Below are 23,716 nucleotides of genomic sequence, written 5' to 3'. Positions count from 1 at the left end.
TTTGGAGTATTGCATACAGTTCTGGTCACCACATTAGAGAAAGGATGTGGAAGCTTTAGAAAGGGTTCAGAGGCGATTTACGAGGATGTTTCCTGGTATAGAGGGAAGGTCTTATGAGGGATTTGAGGCTGTTTCCATTAGAGAGAAGGTGGTTGAGAGGTGACTTAATTGAGACATACAAGATAATCAGAGGGTTAGATAGGATGGACAGTGAGAGTCTTTTTCCTCGGATGATGATGGCTAGCACAAGGAGACATAGGTTTAAATTGAGGGGTGATAGATATAGGACAGGTGTCAGAGGTAGTTTCTTTACTCAGAGTAGAAGGAGCGTAGCATGTCCTACCGACAACAGTAGTAGACTCGACAACTTTAAGGGCATTTAAATGATCATTGGATAAACATTATGGAATAGTGTAAGATAGATCGGCTTCCACAGGTCGGCGCAGCATCAAGGGCTGAAGAGTCTGTACTGTGCTGTTATGTTCTACGTACACATGGGGACACCACCCATCATGTACGCCGCTGGTACTCATGTGATTCGGCCAACAGCGTTTATCTCATACGTTGCAGGTAAGAATGCCCCAGGGCATAGTACTTTGGCGAGACCAAGCAGACGCTATGACACAGGATGAATGGGCACCGCGCAACAATCACCAGACAGGGGTGTTCCCTCCCAGTCAGGGAACACTTCAGAGGTTAGGGACACTCGGCCTTGGATCTTTGGGTGACCATCCTCCAAGGCAGACTTCAGGATAGGCAACAAAGCAAAGCAGCCAAGCAGAGGCTGATAGCCAGGTTCGGTACCCATGGGGATGGCCTCAACCGGAGCCTTGTGTATATGTCACACCACAGATGACCCCATTACTCACTCACACTCTCTCTCTCTCTCTCTCTCTCGCACTCACTCACTCACTCACTCACGCTCTCACACACACAAGCACGCATACATACACATACTCACACTCATGCAGACTCTCCCTCAGACACATACACACACACACACACACCACTCATGCACACAACCTGTCACAGGCTTATACTCCATCACACTCACATACACACTTTATCAAGCTTGCACACATGTAAATGCACATACTCTCACATGCACTCGCACTCATATGCTCTGTCTCTGTCTCACACACGCATGCATGCACACACACCTATAAGTCTGGTGATTTGGTACTTGCAGAATTATATTTGCGAATACATTGTGCATTTTTTGAGCAAAATACAACCTGCAGGCAGTCAATCCGTGTAATAGTTTGTAAATTCCACTTTGGAAATAGAACCAGTCTGACTCAATATTGGAAGACACTTGGACTTTAACCTCACACCTTTCATACATTTTCTGAGCTCTGAGATGTCACTTTTTTTATAAAACCTTAAGTTATCTCTAGAATGTGACTTAAAAGAAGTTCTGGGATTTACATATTAATGAACTGAAACCTGCAACTCATTCTAAAAGATGAAAGATTTAACAACAATCTAGGTTTGTTCAGTATATTGTTTCAGCTGCATGACACTGTAATCTTTTGCTATACATTCTGTCTTACGGTCCTACTCCACATCTACCTGATGAAGGAGCAGCGCTCCGAAAGCTAGTGCTTCCAAATAAACCTGTAGGGCCATAACCTGGTGTTGTGTGATTTTTAACTTTGTCCACCCCAGTCCAAAACTGGCTCCTCCAAATTAGAGGAGCATGGTGTGGGGATGGAGAGAATCAGGGTGGTTGTAAACTGCTGAAAGTACAGCAATGTGCAAACAGTCAGAACTGTGAGAGTAGTTTGCAGGTTGAATGGCTGGAGGAGGTTACACACATAGAGGGGAAGAGAGGGTTTTGAAAGCAAGGTATTCATTATCAAAATTCAAATAAATGATGCAAGATGAAGTGAAGTAGAATTGGTAGAAAATCTGCCTTTACCAGCAGACAACAGTTTATGGTGTTGTTCGGGTAGGAGATAGTTTGGTAGTGTTGTACCAGAGGAGTGCTGTGAAGCTATATATAGCAATACAATCACTGTACTTGCTGATGATATAAAAACATAAACCTTCATTGAGAATGAAGCAAAGAAAAAACTTTAGGATAATTTTGACTGATTATTAAAACAGGCAGATAATCATTAAAAGTAACAGATGGATTTTAACTCACAATCCTCGATTGTGTTTTGGCAACCAATTTCAGATCCTGCCAGTGTGAATTCAAAGCTGAGGAAGATCAGGGAAGGTATAAGATGTCAGGTGTTTTTTTCCCTCCCAACAGGAATAGTTTAAAATCTATGTTTATTTTGTCCCCACTCCCTCACCACTTGTCTGGGTGATATAGGCAATGCCGTCATGTGCTGTGCATTGTCCAAGTTATTCGACATTCCTGAGAATCGGAAAGCGCGAGGGGACAGTATCCCAATTGCACGGTATGAGCTGTCCCTGTCCTTTCATTGTGTCGTCATGTCCTGTCAATCACACAGTCGCAGTGACACTTTGGGAATTGAGTGAACTTTTGTTGGTGTGCTTTTTGTTTCATCCTCTTCTGGATGCTGTGCTCATGTCAGAGGTTACCATTTAAAGAAAATGGCCTGTTTTGGGGTTTGAGATGGGGGGTGGTGATGTGGTGAAAGGTTTTATTCTTCTTGATTATTATGGAGATAAGAAAATGCTAAAGTGATGGGTCACCCTCTCGGGTCATGCACAGCGGTTTGTGTGACGCTACAAGTCAGCAGTGCTGACGTATACCAGGCGTTTACATTTAATTAATCCATAGGCAAGGGCCCTTTATGCAAGGTTAGAGGTTGGAACAAGTCAAGTCAATGCCTGTTAACCCCTGGTTGGGAGGGCCAACTCAAGATAGCACCATCCACAACACCAGCAATCAGACTAACTTACGTGGTTTAGATGAAGCTTGGATTGTGGTAACAAAGGGAGGCTAGGATGTAACACTGTGGAATTAATCACAGTATTATTCATTTTCCCCTGGAAGAAAGTTAGATTTATTGCCTAAAGTATAGGCATTATTTTCTTTTAAATATCAGAGTCACCAGTGGCCTGGTGGCACTCTGCTGTAAAGCCTATTAATGTAATGGAACTTTACAGCATAAATGGAGACCATTCTCTCCATCGTGCCTGTGACATCTCGTTGAAAGAGCTGTCTAATTAGTCTTACACCATCCAATTAGTCTTACTGCCATGTTCTTTACCCGAGAAACCTTGCAGCTTTTACCCTTTCATTCCTCGAATTGAAAATTACTATTGCATGTTTCTAACACCCTTTCCAACATTGTGTTCCAGTTCGGAATAACTCAGTCTTAAAAAAATCTGCTCATGTAGCCTCTATTTTTTCCAAATACATCTAATCTGATTATTGAACCACCTGCGAATGGAAACAGTTTCTCCTAATTTATTTTGTTGAAACCTCTTATGGTTTTGAATACTCCTATTAAATCTAATCTTAACCTCTACTTGAAGGATCGTAATAATCCCAACCCAGTCTACCATTATTCCTGTTCTGTTTTGAATCTGCATGATGTGGTTCCCTGGCGTTGTCAGATCTCCAGTTCTTAATCCTGGTGATCATTAATTATTTGCAGACTCAGACATTGGGCTGGATTTAATGGCTGCATCAGTGGCCATGTTCACCAGCTTGAGAGCTTGTGAAAGCCCAGCCATGGCCACTTCAAAATCCAAATAATCTAAATCTGCCATAATGTAAATCCAATTAGGCCCTTATCCCCCTGCTTTAGGGGTTCCCAGGACCTTCCGAATGAGCATCCCACCTCCAACTGAGGCCCATCTGCCCCTCAGGTGGATGTAAAAGATCCCACAGTGCTCTTTCAAAGAAGAATGTGTGTTTGCCCCAGTAGTTTAGTTGATTGAGAAATGAAAGTTGACATCATCAAATTAGATTATCTGGTCATTGTCTCACTCCTGTTTGTGGGAGCTTGTGCTGTTCAAATGGACTGCTACACTTCCTGAATAACAGCAGTGACTACAATTTGAAGGTACGTTACTGGCTAGAAGGTGTTTTGGGACACCTTGTGTCGTCAAAAGCTGCTCTTCCAATGCAATCCTATTGTTTCTAAATTCCCCAGCTTCCTATAGTAGGGTTTGAACTCTCCTGATCGGTAATCTTGGTCCATGGATTACTAGTTTATGACCATGACCACATTGCAATCATTGCCTCATTGCGACTTTGTAAGCAACTACCTTATTTTTGCACCTTCCAATATTAGATTCCTCCATTCATGGAATCATCCTCTCAATGTCTAGCCTTGTTCAACATTTGAATAACAACTCTATCAGATATCAGCCTTTGTCTTTTTTCAATAAAACAGCCCCTGGCTATCAAATCTCATTTGAGATGTCATTCTGATTTAATTCTTGTAAGAAAACAGACGAGCCAGGCATAGTCACATTAGGTGGGTTTGTTAAATCTGCAAACTGTTTCAGCAATTTGTTTTGAAAAGTGATCGTTTCTCTTCAACCTTATTTGCCTAAAACTGAGACTACAGTCTTCCATGAATGAGTGTGATTGAGCAGCATTTAGCATTGGAATTTACAAGTAAGATATTTCTTGAAATATTGAAGAGTAAGGAGCTTGGTGCAGTTTGATAAGTACAGCTGAAAATAGGTTTTTCATGCAAAAAAAACCACATTAAATTACCTGCAAGTAATCCAGTTGTAAAGAGATGGCTTTAACAACACCTATACAGACACATTTGCAAGTTACAATGATGTAAGAATTTAGTTTCTTGGTTTCTTTTTAAATTGTAAATTTGGAATGTTTGCCCTCCTTTGCCAAAAGAAATACCATAATTTCAAGATTTTATTCAAAGGACTTCAAACAGGTGTAATTAGTGGAAATTTGCCATGGTGATTAATTGACTTTGGGGTACTGGCCAGGATTGTGTCTAGGACTGATTTCCATGGTCAGTTTTTAAATTAACTCCAAGTATCACAGGGGCTCAATTTACATTGAATGTAACTTGTGCTCAGAAGCCTTCACATTTTTGCACAATTTTGTTTTACTTTTTTCTGCAAATTGTGTTGGAAGTACCACTGCAACCTAACTGAAAGAGAACAGATTGGGCTTGTATCCATTGGAGTTTTTAAAAAAAGAGGTGATCTGACTGTAATATATAACATCTCGATGGGTAGTGTTTCCCCATGTGGGAGAGGCTAGATCTAGTGGACACAGTGTTAAAAACAGAGGAGATGAGGATTGTTTTCTTTCAGAGGTCATAGAGTCATACAGTGCAGAAACAGACACTTCGACCTAACTCATCCATGCCAACCAGGTTTCCTAAACTGAATTAGTCCCATTTTACTGAATTTGGCCTATATCTTCCTCAAACTTTCCTATCCATGTGCCTGTCCATTTTGTCTTTTAAATATTGTAATTGTACCTACCTCTACCACCTTGGCAGCTCACTCCATGTACAGTACATACCACCCTATGTGTGAAAAGTTTGCTCCTCAGGTCCCTTTTAAATCTTTCCCCTTTCACCTTAAACCTGTGCCCTCTGGTCTTGGACTTTGCTACTCTAGGGAAAAGACCTTGGCTATTCAAATTTGCTATGCTCCTTTGATTTTACAGACTTCTCTAATGTCACCCTTCAGCCTCCTACCCTCCAGAGAAAAATGTCCCAGCCTATTCAGCCTCTACTTATAACTCAAACCTTCCAGTCTCGGTAACATCCTTGTAAATCATTTTAGAAGGGCCCTACCATTAACCATATAAGTCGTGCCATAGTTTGTTTTAGGTCATTAGTCTGTGGACTTATCTCCCACAGTTGGCACTGTTGGCAGGGTCAATGAATATATTTTTAAGAGTTTCTTGAATGCCAACGGAGTCAATGGTATTGTGCTAGACTGGAAAGTAGAGTTGAGGCCACAATTACATCAGTATGATCTTATCAAGTGGAAGAGCATGATCCCATAAATAAAAATCCTGAAAGCTAATTTCATAGAAAGCATATAAATGTAACAGAAAACAGAAATAAGAGTAGGCCGTTTGGCCCTGTGAGCCTGCTCCACCAATCAATATGATCATGTCAGATCATTCAACTCAGTAACCTGCTCCCAGTTTCTCCCCATACCCTTTAGCGTTAAGAACTATATCTAACTCCTTCTTCAAAAAATTCAATGCTTTGGCCTCAACTGTTTTCTGTAGCAGAGAATTACACAAGCCTATCACTCTGCACGAAAATAATTCCCCTCAACTGCGTTCTAAATGGCCTACCCAGTATCCTTAGATTATAGTCCCTGGTTCTGGACTCCCTGGTCATCAGGAACATTACTCTGCATTTACCCTGTATATTACTGTTCAAATTATAATATATAGGTTTCTATGCGATTCCCAAGTAATTCTTCTGAATTCCAGTGAAAATACACCGAACCGATCCAATCTCTCTTCATGTCATTCCTGCCATCCCAGGAAGCAGTCGACCAAAACTGTGTTGCAGTCCCTCCATAGCCAGAATTTGCTTCATCAGATAAGGAGACCCTAAACTACATACAATACTCCAGGTGTTGGCACACCAAGGCCCTATACAATTGCAGCAAGAGCACCAATAACCTTTCACAACATTGGGACATCCCTAAGCTCTTTACAGAGACTGAAGCCACTTTTCAAATTCATTCACAGTTGTAATATGGTAAACACAGTAGCCAAGATGTACATAGCAAGTTCACATAGCCAGCAAAAAGAAAAATAACTAGATAGCCTGTTTTATGGTATTTGTTTATTGCAGGATAAATATTTGCCAGGACATTGCATTACTCCTATGCAGCTCTTCAAAGTAACTGTTGAGTTTTTTTTATGTCCATGTGAGATGGTAGTGGAAATTTGGTTTAGTGTCTCATCTGAAACAATGCAGCACCCCCTCAGGACTGCTAGGGAGTATCACACAAGATTTTGTGCTCAACTCCCTGGAACTTAAATCCACAGCAGCTATGCTTCCCACTGAATCACAGCCAACATCTTGAAAACTGCTGCCTTTGTAGGCTGGGCATTTCACAACCTTGGTTCAAGCTTTTGCCAAGTTACTTGCTGTTCTTTACAGCAATGGTTAGGGCACAATACTGGCCTCTGTCGCATGGACATTGACTTATTCCACTCAGAAGGTGGAATTTAATGCCACCCCACCCAAGCATGGAATGGTTTGGGAAGCAAGGGAGGGGATGTCTAACCAAATGGCTCGGTGCAAGGCAGATTGTCCATCACCTTCCTGACTCCACCCAAGTAAGTCCAGGGGAGGATTGATGAGGGCAGAGCAGTAGATGTGATCTATATGGACATCAGTAAGGCGTTCAACAAGGTTCCCCATAGGAGACTGATTAGCAAGGTTAGATCTCATGAATACAGGGAGAACTAGCCATTTGGATACAGAACTGGCTCAAAGGTAGAAGACAGAGGGTGGTGGTGGAGGGTTGTTTTTCAGACTGGAGGCCTGTGACCAGTGGAGTGCCACAAGGATCGGTGCTGGGCCCTCTACTTTTTGTAGGAGAAAGTGAGGACTGCAGATACTGGAGATCAGAGCTGAAAATGTGTTGCTGGAAAAGTGCAGCAGGTCAGCCAGCATCCAAGGAGCAGGAGAAGGGGCTCATTCCTGAAGAAGGGCTCATGCCCGAAACATCAATTCTCCTGCTCCTTGGATGCTGCCTGACCTGCTACGCTTTTCCAGCAACACATTTTCACCTCTACTTTTTGTCTTTACATAAATGATTTGGATGCGAGCAAAACAGGTAGAGTTAGTAAGTTTGCAGGTGACACCAAAATTGGAGGTGTAGTGGACAGCGAAGAGGGTTACCTCAGATTACAACAGGATCTGGACCAGATGGGCAATGGGCTGAGAAGTGGCAGATGGAGTTTAATTCAGATAAATGCGAGGTGCTGCATTTTGGGAAAGCAAATCTTAGCAGGACTTATACGCTTAATGGTAAGGTCTTAGGGAGTGTTGCTGAACAAAGAGACCTTGGAGTGCAGGTTCAAAGCTCCTTGAAAGTGGAGTCACAGGTAGATAGGATAGTGAAGAAGGTGTTTGGTATGCTTTCCTTTATTGGTCAGAGTACTGAGTACAGACGTTGGGAGGTCATGTTGCGGCTGTACAGGACATTGGTTAGGCCACTGTTGGAATATTGCGTGCAATTCTGGTCTCCTTCCTATCGGAAAGATGTTGTGAAACTTGAAAGGGTTCAGAAAAGATTTACAAGGATGTGCCAGGGTTGGAGGATCTGAGCTACAGGGAGAGGCTGAACAGGATGGGGCTGTTTTTCCTGGAGCTTCGGAGGCTGAGGGGTGACCTTATAGAGGTTTACAAAATTATGAGCATGGATAGGATAAATAGACAAAGTCTTTTCCCTGGGGTCGGGGAGTCCAGAACTAGAGGGCATAGGTTTAGGGTGAGAGGGGAAAGATATAAAAGAGACCTAAGAGGCAACTTTTTCACGCAGATGGTGGTACATGTATGGAATGAGCTGCCAGAGGATGTGGTGGAGGCTGGTACAATTGCAACATTTAAGAGGCATTTGGATGGGTATATGAATCGGAAGGGTTTGGAGGGATATGGGCCAGGTACTGGCAGGTGGGACTAGATTGGGTTGGGATATCTGGTCGGCATGGACGGGTTGGACCGAAGGGTCTGTTTCCATGTTGTATGTCTCTATGACTCTATGACTGTGTGACAGGTAAGCGCAAATTCACCTTTCCTGCTCCTTGGCCAGTTAAGGCTCATAACTGGCCAAATGAGTTGCACTTGAGAGTCTTATGCCACCAATACATGTAGAATGCCTATGGGGTGTATTGGAGGAGTCCATCCTGTGAACACAAACCACCAGGTATACCCTGGTGAGTCCTACACCACTGGCACAGGCACTAAGGCTTGCTGCAGGATCTGAGGGGGTTTCTCCTGGATTAAAGTAGGAGACCAAGGTGTTTACTTTTCTCCCACTCCTCATCTCAGAGCTTATTGAGAGAAGGAGGTCCTTCTTGCTTGGTGATGGAAGGCTACACTAGTAGAGCCCTCATCCTTTAATTCAACCTGTCTCCCTTCTGACCGTCCTTGTAAAGGCCTATTTGATTGTACTTGAAGAGATCCCATCTGCTTGCCTGGGTTCCAGCACATCCAGCGATGTTTGTCCTCCCAGATTTTCTGCTGTCCCAGAAGTGGCCATCGCCTCATGAATTAAACTGTGACTCCTCCAAGTCAGTCAGAAGAGAACCACTTTGGTCTAGTTCTGGAGTATCACATAAGCCAGACCAGGTAAAGGTGGCAGGTTTCCTCTCCTAAAGAACTCTAACAAGCCTGATGAGATTTGACAAAAGTCCTGTAGCTTCCTGGCCATCATTCCTGCATAGCTGCTTTTTATTCCAGGTTTACTTAAATAATAGGATTTAAATGAGAAAAAACTAAGAAGTTACTTGATAGAGGTGTTCAAATTATGAGGGATCTGACACTGCATAGTTGAAGTGAGTGGCAGGAGACTTGTGTGAAACATAAACACGGTTGGACTGAATGGACTGTGTCTGTGCTGTATGTTCTACATTATTCAGTCGATGAACAGAAATCATGACAGTGGGCAACGAAATTATCAAGGTGCCAGCTGCAGCTAAATCAATATTTTATGAGTTACATTTTAGGGGAAAAGCTAAAAGTTCCAAACCATCATGTCATCTAAAATTTGTGGCCAGTTTCCATCCAGCAACAGAACAACTAAATAACTTTTCCAGCCAGGTAGCTGTGCGGTAGTTTGAGCTGTCATTACTTTCTATTTTAAACCTTTGCCAACATCTGGAATCCTCCAAACCTGAGGCACTCTTCTGGAATGCAGTGACTCAAAAGGTAGTGCAAGTGAATTCAGTAGCAATTCATAATAGCACTAGATAATTGAGGGGAAATTTTGCAAGGCAGTGAAGAGGGGGATGAAGAATGTAAGATTGGGGCAAATTGAATTTGATAGTTATTTCAAAGACCCAACACAAACTTGATGCAGTGTATGTTCACTCCTTATGCTTTATCCTTCTACAATTCAAGTTGATGACTTCTCGAGGGTTTCTTCTGGGAAAGGATCACATGAGTCAGTTCCCACTCTTAGCCCCACCTGCTCTCTGGACCATCCATCTCACTCTCCATTGTTTGGCAGTGGTTGACCGAGGAGACAAATAGCTGCTTTGTGAAATCGGAGATTTCTGACTGCAGAGTACAGTTTGTCATTTTAAAATGGAGAACAGCCACAAATCATGGTGTCCGCACTGCCAGATGTGTCCATAACCATTCTGTGTGGCAGCTGGCAACTTTTTTAGATGCCATTCCAATAATGCAAATGGAACAAAAGAGCTATTCAACTTTATATTCATCATAAATAAACCCAAGTGGTAGTAAGAATGTGAAACTTTCCAGAAGACGGTGCTGTGGTTATTAATCGTTGGACTTGTCTTCCCCCAGTGAGCGGTTCAGGCAGGAAAGTGACCTTAAAGCCACAATCATTTGAACCTATTTTTGAGTGATGGAGCAGGCTCAAGGGGATGATTATCCTACTCCTACTTCTCGTTGTTTAAATTTGAAGTGAATAGGACAGATGGATTAGAGGGGAAATTTGATAAGTACTTGAATAAGAGAGAAATAGTAGGATATACCAGTGGAATGCAAAATCTGTCTAGCATAAAACTTAGCTGACATTGAGCTGAATGATGTGCTGTATACTCTGTAACTCTACATTTTATGTGATCCACTTGTGCTGCTGATAAGTATTGTCATTGAACTCAAGAAGACATTTGGTATGCTTTCCTTTATTGGTCAGAGCATTGAGTACAGGAGTTGGGAGGTCATGTTGCAGCTGTACAGGACATTGGTTAGGCCACTTTTGGAATATTGCATGCAGTTTTGGTCTCCTTCCTATTGGAAGGATGTTGTGAAACTTGAAAGGGTTCAGAAAGGATTTACAATGATGTTGCCAGGGTTGGAGGATTTGAGCTATAGGGAGAGGCTGAAAAGGCTGGGGCTGTTTTCCCTGGAGCGTCGGAGGCTGAGGGGTGACCTTATAGAGGTTTATAAAATCATGAGGGGCATGGATAGGATAATTAGACAAAGTCTTTTCCCTGGGGTCTGGGAGTTCAGAACTAGAGGGTATAGGTTCAGGGTGAGAGGGGAAAGATATAAAAGGGACCTAAGGGGCAACTTTTTCACGCAAGAGGGTGGTACGTGTATGGAATGAACTGCCAGAGGAAATGGTGGAGGCTGCTACAAATACAGTATTTCAAAGGCATCTGGCTGGGTATATGAATAGGAAGGGTTTAGATGGATATGGGACAATTGCTGGCACATGGGACTAGATTAGGTTAAGATATCAGGTCAGCATGGACAAGTTAGATAGAAGGGTCTGTTTTTGTACTGTACATCTCTATGACACAATACTAATCAGGGTTTAATTTGAATCTTACTATGTCCTTATTGCTTTGTACACCACATCAGGTATTATTTACAACTGAAGAGAGCCCTTGAGGCAAACTTCAGTATATCGTTAGTGTTTTTTTTATTTTCGAAGGAAAACCTCTTACCATTTAAGTAGGGGAATTGGGGCTCTGTGTAATATTTGGATGACAGCAGCTTAATCTGCCAAGTGCATTGAACACCAGGACATGAATCAACAGCCTTTGGTGACAGGTCACAATGGAGCTTTGATAAGACATCAACAATAGACGTTTATTTAGCCCAACAGCCCACTCTCCTTTTTGTTGCCAGGTTGTGTATATCCCCACAAACAAAAAAATTGTATCCAATTCCCTACAGTTAAGAGCATCAACTAGGTGTTGACCTATAACCCTTTTGGAAAAATTACTCAACTTTTTCTATTTTTCCGGTTGAACATGACACATAATCTGGAGTTTCCAAAGTGAATTTTTCCAAAAATGTCTGCACTTCTTAAAATCTTTTTTCAGCCAATTATGTTATATTCAATACTGCTTGACAGGCTGAGTATTCCCAGCATTTTCTCTTCCTTCTTTGCATTTATTTCATAAAATTATGTTCCAAAAAGACTGTTGTTTCAGCTACAGATTTTTATAGTAATTGCTGATGAAGATTTGGCTGAATTAAGGTGGGCAGGTTTGGGGTATATTCTGGGATACTAAATCACACTGCAGGAAAAATGTGTAAAACCGCTGGCCTCAAATTTCTCCCTGCTAATTCAGTTTCTAAAGGCTGCATTGATGGCCAAGGTACAAACTATTTAATATAGCTGCCATGTCTGTGACCAGGCACGCATTGTTCATGTGAAGACTGGAAATTAGCAGAGAAAAACCCAAAGGATATGCTTAATTTCCTCTCCATTCCTCAGATTTCTGCCTGGCATTTTCCAATCTTCAGGTAGACAATATTCTGCCAGGCACCTTCCAATTCCTTTCTTTCCTGTAAACTCTCTGCATACTGACTGACCGTGGCTTGCCTTGCCTCGCTGCTGACTGCAATGGGATGAAACCATGAATTGCCCATTTCGAGGGCTCAACTGATGGAGGAGCAGAAAGACTGTACACAGATCTGGTCATCAAGGATCTATTTGAGATGGAGGCAGTAAGGCTACAGAATCCCCAAATGCTAACCTCTTGTCTGATTAAAAGCCCTCCATCAAATTTAGGGGGTTTGAATGGATGCCGAGATGCATTAAATTTTGTTACACTGTCTCTTGTACTGCCAGTGTGTCTTCCTGTGCTAACTGATGTGCGCTCTCTCTCTCTTTCCCTCTGGCACTCTGACTCTATCTGTATCCCTCCATGGCATGTACAGGCTCTTTCTCTCCAAATGACACACTCTGGCTTTCCAAGGCACTGTCTCTTCGGAGCACACTCTCTATGGCATGCACTCTGTCTCTGTGGCACACTTATCCTATCTCTACAGCATTCTCTGTCTCTACAGCTCTCTCTCACTGCCCAATCTTCCTCTATTGACACGCTGTATGAATCTGAAAAGATGTGAACAGGAGCAATTCTGTGTATTGTTGTACCAGGGACAAGGATATTACTGCTTTTATAGGTCTTTTACATTTCATGTTTCTGAAATTTGTCTCTCTGGCTCTACACTTGGTAAGACTGTTATTCTGATAACAATGTAGTAGATGTAAAAGATTTTAAAGCTGTGATCATGTCATAGAGATTAAGAAACCTTTTATAGCAATTCGAGAAAATAAATGACTTACATTTATGTAGCACCTCTCACAATAGCTGAATATTCAAAAAAAATTTTTTACAACCAATTCAGTATTTTTACAGAGTATTTGTTGTAGGAGGTTTGGTGTTAATCACAGATTAGTTGGTAGCACTGTCACCTCCAACTCGCATGGCTATAACTTTGAGTTTTACTCCAAAAACATGAGCACAAAACTGAACACATTTTCCCAATATGAAGGGAATGCTGCACTGTCAGACATACCACATTTCAACTGAGACATTAGACCAAGGCCAGGTTCACCCTCCAGAGATGAATATATAAGTTCCCACAGCAGTGTTCTGAAAAATGTCAGAAAATTATTTTGTGTCCTGGCCAATATTTATACCTCAACCAACATCATTAAAACACATTTTATCTGGCCGTTGTAACTACTGGGAAAAGAGTGAACAAGCTTGGAGCTCCATTATCTTGAAAATAAATAACTATGTATGCTTACTTTATTGAGGTCCATAACACAAAACGGTCCAAATTGTGAAGGATTACACTTCGAGAATCCGTGGGAGTATCCAAAATCTAAGGTTTTCATAACCGATTCAAACCAATAAATCTAATGGGGAATTCAGGAGAAACGTGATTGATGAGAATGTGAAGCAGTTGAGGTACTTGGCACAGATACATTTTGAGTAAAGCTAAATAAGTGCATGAAGGTGAAAGAGTTGAGAGTACGGGCTGATAAACTGAGATGAATAGAGTGAGAGGAGGCTGATGAGCATCAAAAGCAGCATGGACCTGTTGGGCCAAATGGCCTCTCACTGTGCTGCGAGTTCTGTGTAGTTTTCTAATCGCATTGCTACTCTGAAGGGTAAGCACCTGGATATAATTTCCACAACATGCCAAAACAGAAGCACCATGTACTTAAAAATGTTTTACATTCCTGCTGCTATTGGAAAAGGTTGCTAATTTGACCCATTGCATCTGGAGTCACAGGGTTGCATTGCATTTGTTACATGGAACTGTTAGGTAGAGCAAGACAAAACAAAGGAGCTGTTAAACTGGGACTGTTTGAGGAATCCAGGTGAACCTAAGGTCACTGAAATGTCATTCAAACCCACCAGGAAATGATGCAAATCTAATCCAGTTAATCTATTTACCTTTGCATTTTGATTCAGATTAGAGTGAACACCAAACTAGATTACAATAAGAGTGTAAACAGGCCCTTAGATGCTCTCAGGACAAATCCTGTTTTACCTTGCCTCATGAGAGCAAATAGATTGTAGCTGTTAGGGTCATTGCAAAGTCAGTTTCCATCCGTTCCAAACCCAAGGCAAAGCTTCCTGGATTCCAATGGGTAAAACAACAGCATCCTCTTTAATTTTCAATCTCCTGTTAAGATCCCCCTAGGCATAAACAGAACACTTCATTTCTAAGCTTCTGTCAAGGAGTCTCTGGACATCAGGGTGTTTTTAGGCCTTCTGTCAATTTTTACTCTCTTTCCCTTTCTATGATGGAAACACTTCTCCTAGCTACACCAGAGAATCACCATCAGATGTAATGACGTGGGAAAGGCTGTTCATGGAAGCAGAAGTAATTCATTCACCTGCCAAGTTAGTGCAAGTTAGTTACTACAAAATGCACACACCCCTGCCCTTTCTTCAATTTTTTCCCTTGTAGTATTTATCCAGTTTCATTTTGAAAATGTTTGTCGAATCTACTTCTATCATCTTTTCAGGTAATGCATTCCAGATCAAATCTGGAAACATAAATTACCGTTTGTCACCAATTACAACTGGCCACCAATCCTTCTGCCACTGGAAACTCTTGCAAAAAGCTTCACGCTTTTGAACAAATCTTACATTCAATCTTCCTTGCTCTAAGGACACCATTTCAGTTTCTCCAGTCTTTCATCCCTGGAGCCATCTGTTTTCTTCACTACATTTCCAAGCTTCATGTTATCTCTAAATACGGCATGAACCGTTTTCTGCCAAAAAACTACGGCATCTTGAGGCTGAGCCAGTCAGACAATTGATTTGGAACCATACCTTCAGTAATATAGACAGAAAGGAGATGAAGGTAGGATATTTAGAAAATAATTATTCATCTAATTCATGATTATATTAACAATTTAGCAATAGATTAAATTGACATTAGGTAGTATCCCTATGTAATCTTGTACATTTTTCCACTTTTTAAATGTATTTATTCTTGGGATATAGGCATCACATTTATTGCCAATTAAGGATTGCCCCTGAGAAGGTGAAATAGATCATCATGAGCTGCTGCATGTTGTGAGGGTATGACAGCAAGTTCCAGCATTTTAACCCAGCAACAGTGAAAGGGCAGCAATATATTTCCAAGTCAGAATGATGTGTGACCGAGAGGGTGGTGTTCCCCAAGCATCAGCTGACTTTATCCTTTCAGTAGCACAGGTTGTAGGTTTGGAAAGTGTTGTTGAAGGGATGTTGGTAAGTTGCACCTTTGCAAGTTATGTGTGCTACAGCCACAGTGTTGTCAGTGGTGGGTGTGCTGCATAATACAAATAGTGTAAATGTCCTGGGTAAAACTCTTAAAACTTGATGTCTTTTTTCTGCAACACAGGGAAGAGAAGGAACGTTGGATCCGTGCTAAGTATGAACAGAAACTGTTCCTGGTTCCACCACCGTGTTCAGACATTCCCCTGGGACAACAGCTGCTACGTGCTACAGCCGAGGAGAACTTACGAGCTGTCATTCTACTCCTAGCCCACGGCTCCAAGGATGAAGTAAATGAGACTTACGGAGAGGGGGATGGACGCACATCCCTTCACTTAGCCTGTAGGAAAGGGAACGTCGTCCTCACCCAGCTTTTGATCTGGGTAAGTGAATATGATAATTCAATATAAAAGACAGCCCTGTATTTCTGTAGTGCCATGTGAAACTTAAGGGCACCCCAAAGAAATGTTTTACAGCTGGTTGTAAGGCAAAGCACCACAAGGTCCCAAAGAGAGCACTGAGCTGAATAACTCAAATCTGACTTAGTGATGTTGGTTGGGGAATGAATATTGACCAGGATGATGGGGAGAACTTCCTGTTCCTCGTCAAAATAAAAGGATCCACCTGAGAAGACAGCCAGGTTTTAAGCTGTCGTCTGAAAGACATCCATCACTCCAACAGACCACCAGTATTGGTATGGACAGTGATTTGAATCCGCAGCCTTGTGACTTTTCAATGAGAGTCCTATCCCTGGCTGAAATCTGAGGGAGCATTGCATGTGTTTCCTTCCATTTATCCTCCCTCTTTTCCTGTTGATCCATTGGGTCTGGTTCCTCCAGCCTGGAATTCCCGGAAGCATCATAGTCCAGAGCACTGCAGTCTTCACCCTACACTCAGCTTCCACTTAGAGGTGGATAATAATAAGCTGAATCCTGACTCATCTTTCCCCACTTAACAAGAACAACAACCAGAACTTAGAAATGTGTAATCCCTTGAAAATAGTAAACTGTCCAGGCTCCATTGGATCTGTTATGAAGCAAAATATCACACATGAGATATTATTATGGGGTTCCAAAAGTACAATATTTAAGAGCTTTTTAAAAGAGAAGAGACAAGAATTGGTGAAGGGAATTCAGGGTTCGAGAGATCCCTGGAATGGGAGATCATTTCTAGAAATATGTCAAATCAGAGTTGGCAGATTTAACACTTCATTGCAATTCAGGAGGAATGACATTGAAAGTAAACTCCAGGAAATGTCATGAACCAAGGTCGCTTTACCTAGATAATTTGCATTGAGTATGGGGGCCAACAGGTTATGAACTGACTATTTAATCATAGTTACCATTCGCCCAGCCCTGGTTGTGAATTGAGAATGAGGCCAATTGTATTGAATCACTGCCTCATACTGAACTTTAAACAAGAGAAAGCTGAAGATCCATGTCTCAATTGCATCCTGTTTCATCTGTCTTCTACCTTTCCATAGAGGGAGAAACATCAACACTGGATGTAGTTGTCAGAGTTTTGGTTATGAATCAATTATGCACCCTGGCCACATCAACGTGGAGTGATCTGAAATGTTTTGAGAGCAGAGATCTTTTTCAAGGGTGGTTATTCCTGTCTTCACCGTCAGTATGTTGCTACTTTGGCAAGAAAAGGAAGCAATTTGATTCATTGTAAACATTGACTTAAACATTGTGGAAGCTGTGACCATAATATAATTTGATTCAGTATCCAAGGTAACCAGCTGCCCTGAATTTTAATGGGACCATCTCAGAATTGAGTGGTTGTCCTGTGCCCTGGTGTCTTGGCACCATGATGGCCTTTGTCCTGTATTGTTGAAAGAGGCATTTGGAAACTATGACAGCCTGAGCAACAACCCCCATCCACCCTCCCACCCCCAATTCCTCAGTTGCTCAAGAGCCTGGACAGTACTGTTCACCCCTCGTCCCCAAAGTGGACTGGAAAGCATCCTTACTCATTTTCCTCCCTCTCTCACCTCACCATCATAGTCTCCACACATCCAGTAACAGACTGAAATGACTGAAGCAGTGAGGTAGCAAGGTCTAAATCAATTGGAAAGGAAAACAAACAAATAACAATTATCCTTTAGTACAGCAGTAACTACATTTTACTGGCTGTAAAACACTTTGCAATACTCTCTGGTTGTGAAGGGCACTAAAAATAATTATCATGTGAGGTGGTGGTTGAATAGACAGATTTGTCCAAACCTAAAAACAATAATGCATTTAGTGTTTACGAAATTTAAAAAAAAGGACGCGAGTTGTGATCTAGAATGCATAGCCAGAAAGAACAGTGGAAACAGACTCAATAGTAACTTTGAAAATGGAATTAGATAAATATCTGAAGGAGCAAAGACTTAGCTAACTGTAGTGGAAGAGCAGAGGATTTGCATAATGGGCTGAATGGCCTTCTATGCTGCTAATCCAATGATTCTGGATAATAACTAAGCTTGTGTACATAATAAGAAAACAGTCAAGACAAAGTAAAAGTGACCAAAGCTCAAAGGTGGGATAGTGGAGAGCATGGAAATGGTTAAGGTTATAAGTAACTTGCCTTAGTTACCACAGAGGAGATGGAGTTTGAAGTTCAACATCAAAGTTGGGTGTGGAAGATCTAATGGAAGAAAGATATTACTAAAGCCTTGTATCAAACCTAAGGTAGAAGAGTCACGGGCACCTGACAGCTATATATGGAAAGCTGGATAGAGATAGCAGAGGCTTTGACTAACCTCAGGACTGACATTAGCTGCAGGTCCAACTTGCCAACATAGGTACAATTAAGAGCAAAATTATAACACAACTGATCTAAATCTAACTTAGGTACAGCCTTAAAATTAGCATCATAAATTGGAGATGAGGCTCAGAAGAAGTTCTTCACACAAGGAGGAGTAGAAATTCAGAATTCTCTCATGCAAAATCTATTGAAACTCAAGGTGAAATGGAAAAAGTTTAAACTGAGCATGATGGATTTTTGTTGGGTTAGCCTATTGAGGGATAAGGGGTACCCAAAGTGGGTAAATGGAGTTGAGACATTGACATTGATCTAATGGAATGGCAGAGCAGGTTCAGGGAGTTGGAAGGCATCCTGATATATTAATGTGTTCTATCTTTTGTTTTGCAGTATGGAGTTGACATAATGGCACGTGACGCCCATGGAAACACTGCACTGGCCTATGCCAGACAAGCGATGAGTCAAGAGTGCAGCGACATCTTGCTGCAGTATGGGTGTCCTGAGGAACACTTTATCCTGGTGGCGACACCCAATCTGTCCCGCAAGAGCAGCAACCGCAACAACAACAACAACAATGGAAGGATGGATACGAAACTGCCCACTGTTATTTGAAGAAGAGGGCATCGGACTCTTGTGTTTAGAGAGCAGCACTGAACCTCTCCCTTTACGGCCTCGTATCTGTGAAATCTCATTCCACTCCTGATTATGTTCTCCAAGCAGCGTCACTCCACGTAAAACCGCAGAAACGAGGTAAACAAGATGACCAGTCGCAGAGCAGCTCATAATACAAATGAGACAAGGTTCTGTGCCGTCAAAAGAGAGATAAAGATTTGGAAGGATCAGGAATTGTCTATGTGCAGAAGGACTAGTGGTAAGGGTGAGAACTCTGTGCTTTTGCAACACTGGACCAACAGGACAGATTTGTGAATGCAGACAAGGGAAAATGGAACTTTCAGGCATTGACAATTAGCTGTCAGTACATTTCACCTCTACCAAACAGGTTGATTCAGCTTTTCTGCGGAGAGCCGTTGCTGACATAAATCAGCTGAGAGCACAGAGTTTGTCAGATTTGAAGCTCCTATGATGGTATGTGTCAAATCAGTTGTGGCTAATCTGTCCAGGGAGAATACTGGCTTCATTACACTTGTATAGTTCAGTTCTTCCACCATTACCACTGTTTAATAGAACATGATTAGTCATAATAGAGAAAAGCATATTAGCTGAGGAGGTAGTTACATGGCACGGTTCAATGACTGCTTGGATGTGATTGTAATATTCTCACAAGAAGCACAGTATCTCAGTCACGTTCTTTCCAGTCCTTTGAGCCCTCCTCCCTAAATTCACTGTCATAATTTAGTGTCTATTTAATTTTTGGTCCTCATCCTATTCAAAAGAAAGAAATAGGGTCTTTTCCTCACCCAGCTCTTGCCCCCCCCCCCCCTTTAAATGCTGTGACCCCTCACTACTCTGCCCAGATGTAAATGCAGAAACTGCTGGTTGGTGAAAGTCAGGTGCTGTGCTGGAAACAGATTTGAGTGCCGTGTAGGATTAAAACGCTGTAAGCATTAATTAATGCATTCGAGCAAGGAGAGAAAAGGAATCGCTTAGTCTTTGCCTCCTTTCTTAGTCACTAGCACACTTCCCCTGTAACCTGTGTTATCACTGGCAGCAGCATCCGCAATGTATAGGATGGTTCTCTTGTCTAAGGGAGTGCTTCCTGAAAGAATTTTCTGTCCTGTTTGTAAGTATGATGTAAACTCTGATGCTATAATATTTATATGTTGTACATAATTTTGATCATTCCAATGGGAGTTTTGATTTATTTTGCAGGGAGGGGAAAAGGGGTGATTTGAACACCCTTTTGGCAGTTCTTTACTCTGGAAAATGGCTGATCTAGTCCATGAGTTGTTGGCTGTATGTCATTTGCGCTGTTTATTTTGGGAGGGAGTGATGCTGTAGGGATGAGGTAGAAACTCAGTAATTTGGATAATATTGGCCAGTAATGCACAGTTTAAACTCCATTCCACACTCCAGCATTAAGCCCAAATAGAATGCATTTTTCTAGCTTTCCTTGCGCATTCTGTGTGACAGATCCCTGGTGAAAACATATTTAATCAGAAGAATTTGGCTCCCTCCAACAGACTTAAGCTTCCTTCAAAATGATCATCAACATCAGCACACTACAGAAATTGATTTTACATTCCCCACCATTTAAATGATGAATACTTAGACTTGGCAATTTTCAGTGATTCCACTGATAAATTTGAGGGTCAAGTTGCTCTGGCCTTCAAAATTTTAATTTACCAAACCAAGTCTGAGTATCATGAAGCACAATATTGATTCATGCCGATTGTGCGTGGCCCAATTACAAATCTATTTCTTGGCAAAATAAGGTAATGAAGGATGTGCCATGTTGCATTCCCTTCCAATTGACGAAGAGGTGCGGGCACCATCAGTACAATCATAAATATACGGATCATATCATGTAGATTTTTCCAATCTCTTCCGTGGTAGATTGGCAAGTTTTGTGGAGACCATGACAGGTTAGTTTCACTCACAGCTGAGTAAAATCATGCTACAGACTATTGATCATGGATTTTAGAAAGTAGGGAAAGGAGCTAAAGGTCTCTGGCAGTGATCCATTCACCACCCAGCCACTAGTTTGAATCCTGGCATAACGCATGTTGCTGAAACACAGCTTGGCAAGTTAGACTGAAGTGTGCAATGTTTATCTGGCAGGCTGACTAATTAAAATGTCCTACTAAAATCCCTGCTAGACTTCCGCAGGCCTGGGAACCTTTGTGTCTCAGCTGATTTCCCTCTTGTCTGACAAACAAACACACACAATTCTGTTTGGAAAAGTGACAGGAATAACGCACCACCCAAAATGTGTTAACAGAGATCCTTCACTTTCAGCAGTGCAGTGCATCTGTGTGTTTAGTATCCAGTTTGCCGTTGTGCCAAGGTGATGCTCTTGTGTTAAAACTAACAGCTTTGCTCACCTTCACAGCATCTAAATAAAACATACAAAGGAATTTGCTTTCCTGCAATTCATTCATTTTTTTTAAAATTGTAGAATATGTATCAAAGATCAGATAGCACCTTCAGGTTCCATGTCACAGATCTAACAAACCATTAGGTTCACTGTCATAAGTAGAAAGCATCATGCTTCTTCCAAATCATTGCTCTCATACTCATCCAATACCTGAATCATTTCTCTCACATCCCTGCATATCTGAGTCATTACTGTAACAGTCCCCCAAATCCCAGCTCCTTGCTCCAGTATTCCACTAATCCCAAATCGTTACTCAATAATATTCCTCCAAATCCCAAACCATTGCTCCTCCAAGTTCAGAATTATTGCTGCCATACCACGCTTCGGTCGCTGCTTCAATCTGTTCAGATCTTAAATCATAAATCTAACACAATTTCATGAGACACACTATCAATCCAACATCCTTTGGGTCCTCCATCTCAAAATGACAACAGTGTATGGAACTAAGGTGGTGAAAAGAACTTTGGCAAAGATTCACTGCCATGTATATACACAGTAAATATTTCTCAGTGACAGTTGGTAATCTGGTCAGTTTAATAGTTTGTTGTCATCTAAATGCCCTATTTGGATTGCTGTTTTGGAATTATGAGGTGTATATTCTCCACATTCCTGCTTTGTAATTCCTGTGTTTCTGGTTTGTTTAGGGAAAGCATCCCTAAAGAGTGCCAAGCCTAAATATAAACATATTCCTAATCGTGCTTTATAAACTGTGCCAGTCATTACAGTTTATCTGCTGTTACACTAATCTGGAATGTATCTGTAAAGAGCTGTTAACTGGCAGTCATATCTCAGTGTAAATAGATATAATATGGACAATATCAGAATGAATGGTTTAAGTTTTAATATTACCTCATTTGGCAGTTCATGTTTTGCAATGACTAGATGCTTTATTTATATGTTTGTAATAATAATGAAAGCTGTGTGATGTTGCCTGCATTTTGCCAGTGGAGTTTGTTAGGCGAGTTATGATTGACCATACCAGTATGTATTATGATTTTGTGGGTCAACTGTACAGTACTCTGTTAAAGACTGTAAAGTAATGCAAGGAGACTAAACTCTGTAATTGTAAAATGTCTCTTTTCAATAAAAAAAACTTGTTAACATGTTGTTTGAGTGTTTGATTTTATTCAGTGTGGCAGTAGATATATTTTACTTTTCGTCTTGTGGAGCATAGGTGTTGTCCTGGCCAATATTAATCACTCGACCAACATCTCATAAAATAGAAGACTGTCTAGTAGTAATCACATTGCTGGCTAAATAGTGTGAACTTCCTGTACACAAACTTTCTGTTGCATTTCCTACATTACAACAGTGACTACATTTCACAAACAAATTCGTTGGAACATCCTGGGTTGTGAAATGCTCCATGTAAATGCAGCTCATGTAAACGTGAATTGCAACATATAAAATAATCCAATTTTGTCAGCTCCACAAATGATGCTTTTGTATATACTCAGCATATAATCACACCTGCATTCCTTTTCAGCCAAGACACACTATATTCATATTAGTAATCAGCCTTATGTTTTTAACTCCCATGTTTATAACAATACAAGAGATTAAGCAGCCAATATGAGCTATGTTATGGAGATGCCCAAGAGTTTGAGGCACACCCTCTGTTTGCATCAGATGCTGATGCCAATCAACTACACCCACTCCAGTGGTTCCAAAAGCTGATTTAAGTGCTGGCATTTGTGGTACACATATAACACTCTTGGAAAACTGTACCTAGATTTCATGATGTCAGTTTGTAAGGTTAATGAAATGCCCACACTACACAAGGTTTTTGAATTATGTATGGATAATATCTAAAACTTAAGGTTTCGTACTGTCAAAATGGAAGGTGATAATCTGCCTGTTAGATGTATACATAAAAATAAACGAAGCAATTAGCTCATAAAAACTGTGTAATTACATTTGGATATGTGGCAATATAATGCAGTAACATTACGCGAAGTACAGTATCTAAATTACAGCACAGCACTAGAAGATCTGAATATCCTATCATCTCCCCACCTTTATCAAAATCTTAACGGTCTGACGAACTTATGAACCTGATCTCAGAACTGCATGAACATTTTCTGGAGTCAGTCTCCAAGCCTCCGTATGGGCAAAAATCCCAAACTCGAGCAGGGAACCCAATTAGTCCAGGGGCATAAAAAAACTTGGCTGAACATCGGTTTCAAAATACTCTTGCAGACCCACTGTTTAGCCAGGGTGGTGGGAGCAGGAAGCCAGGGGATAGAGGGCAGCAGCCTGGCACTCAGGTAAGTGGTGTAGGGAACCTT

The 23,716-nt window shown here is 41.4% G+C and overlaps 1 protein-coding gene across 8 annotated transcripts in view; it reads left to right on the top strand.

Moving 5' to 3' along the window:
* Positions 1–22,534, top strand: part of agap1 (ArfGAP with GTPase domain, ankyrin repeat and PH domain 1) — a 766,011-nt gene extending 743,477 nt beyond the window's left edge. For all 8 annotated transcript variants that reach the window (XM_043693252.2, XM_043693251.2, XM_043693245.2 and 5 more), the window contains 2 exons: positions 15,750–16,005; positions 18,764–22,534. In XM_043693252.2, the coding sequence (XP_043549187.1) occupies positions 15,750–16,005; positions 18,764–18,985 (478 nt within the window). In that variant the 3' untranslated portion in view covers positions 18,986–22,534. The remainder of the gene's footprint in view (positions 1–15,749; positions 16,006–18,763) is intronic.
* Positions 22,535–23,716: the final 1,182 nt, after the last annotated feature.

This window comes from Chiloscyllium plagiosum, unplaced genomic scaffold (genome assembly GCF_037043375.1).
Source record: "Chiloscyllium plagiosum isolate Xiang-an unplaced genomic scaffold, Cpla_swu_hap1 HiC_scaffold_7, whole genome shotgun sequence".
Classification (NCBI taxonomy): domain Eukaryota; kingdom Metazoa; phylum Chordata; class Chondrichthyes; order Orectolobiformes; family Hemiscylliidae; genus Chiloscyllium; species Chiloscyllium plagiosum.
Note: the sequence above shows the minus strand (reverse complement) of the source record. Positions and strands in the feature narration are given on the sequence as shown.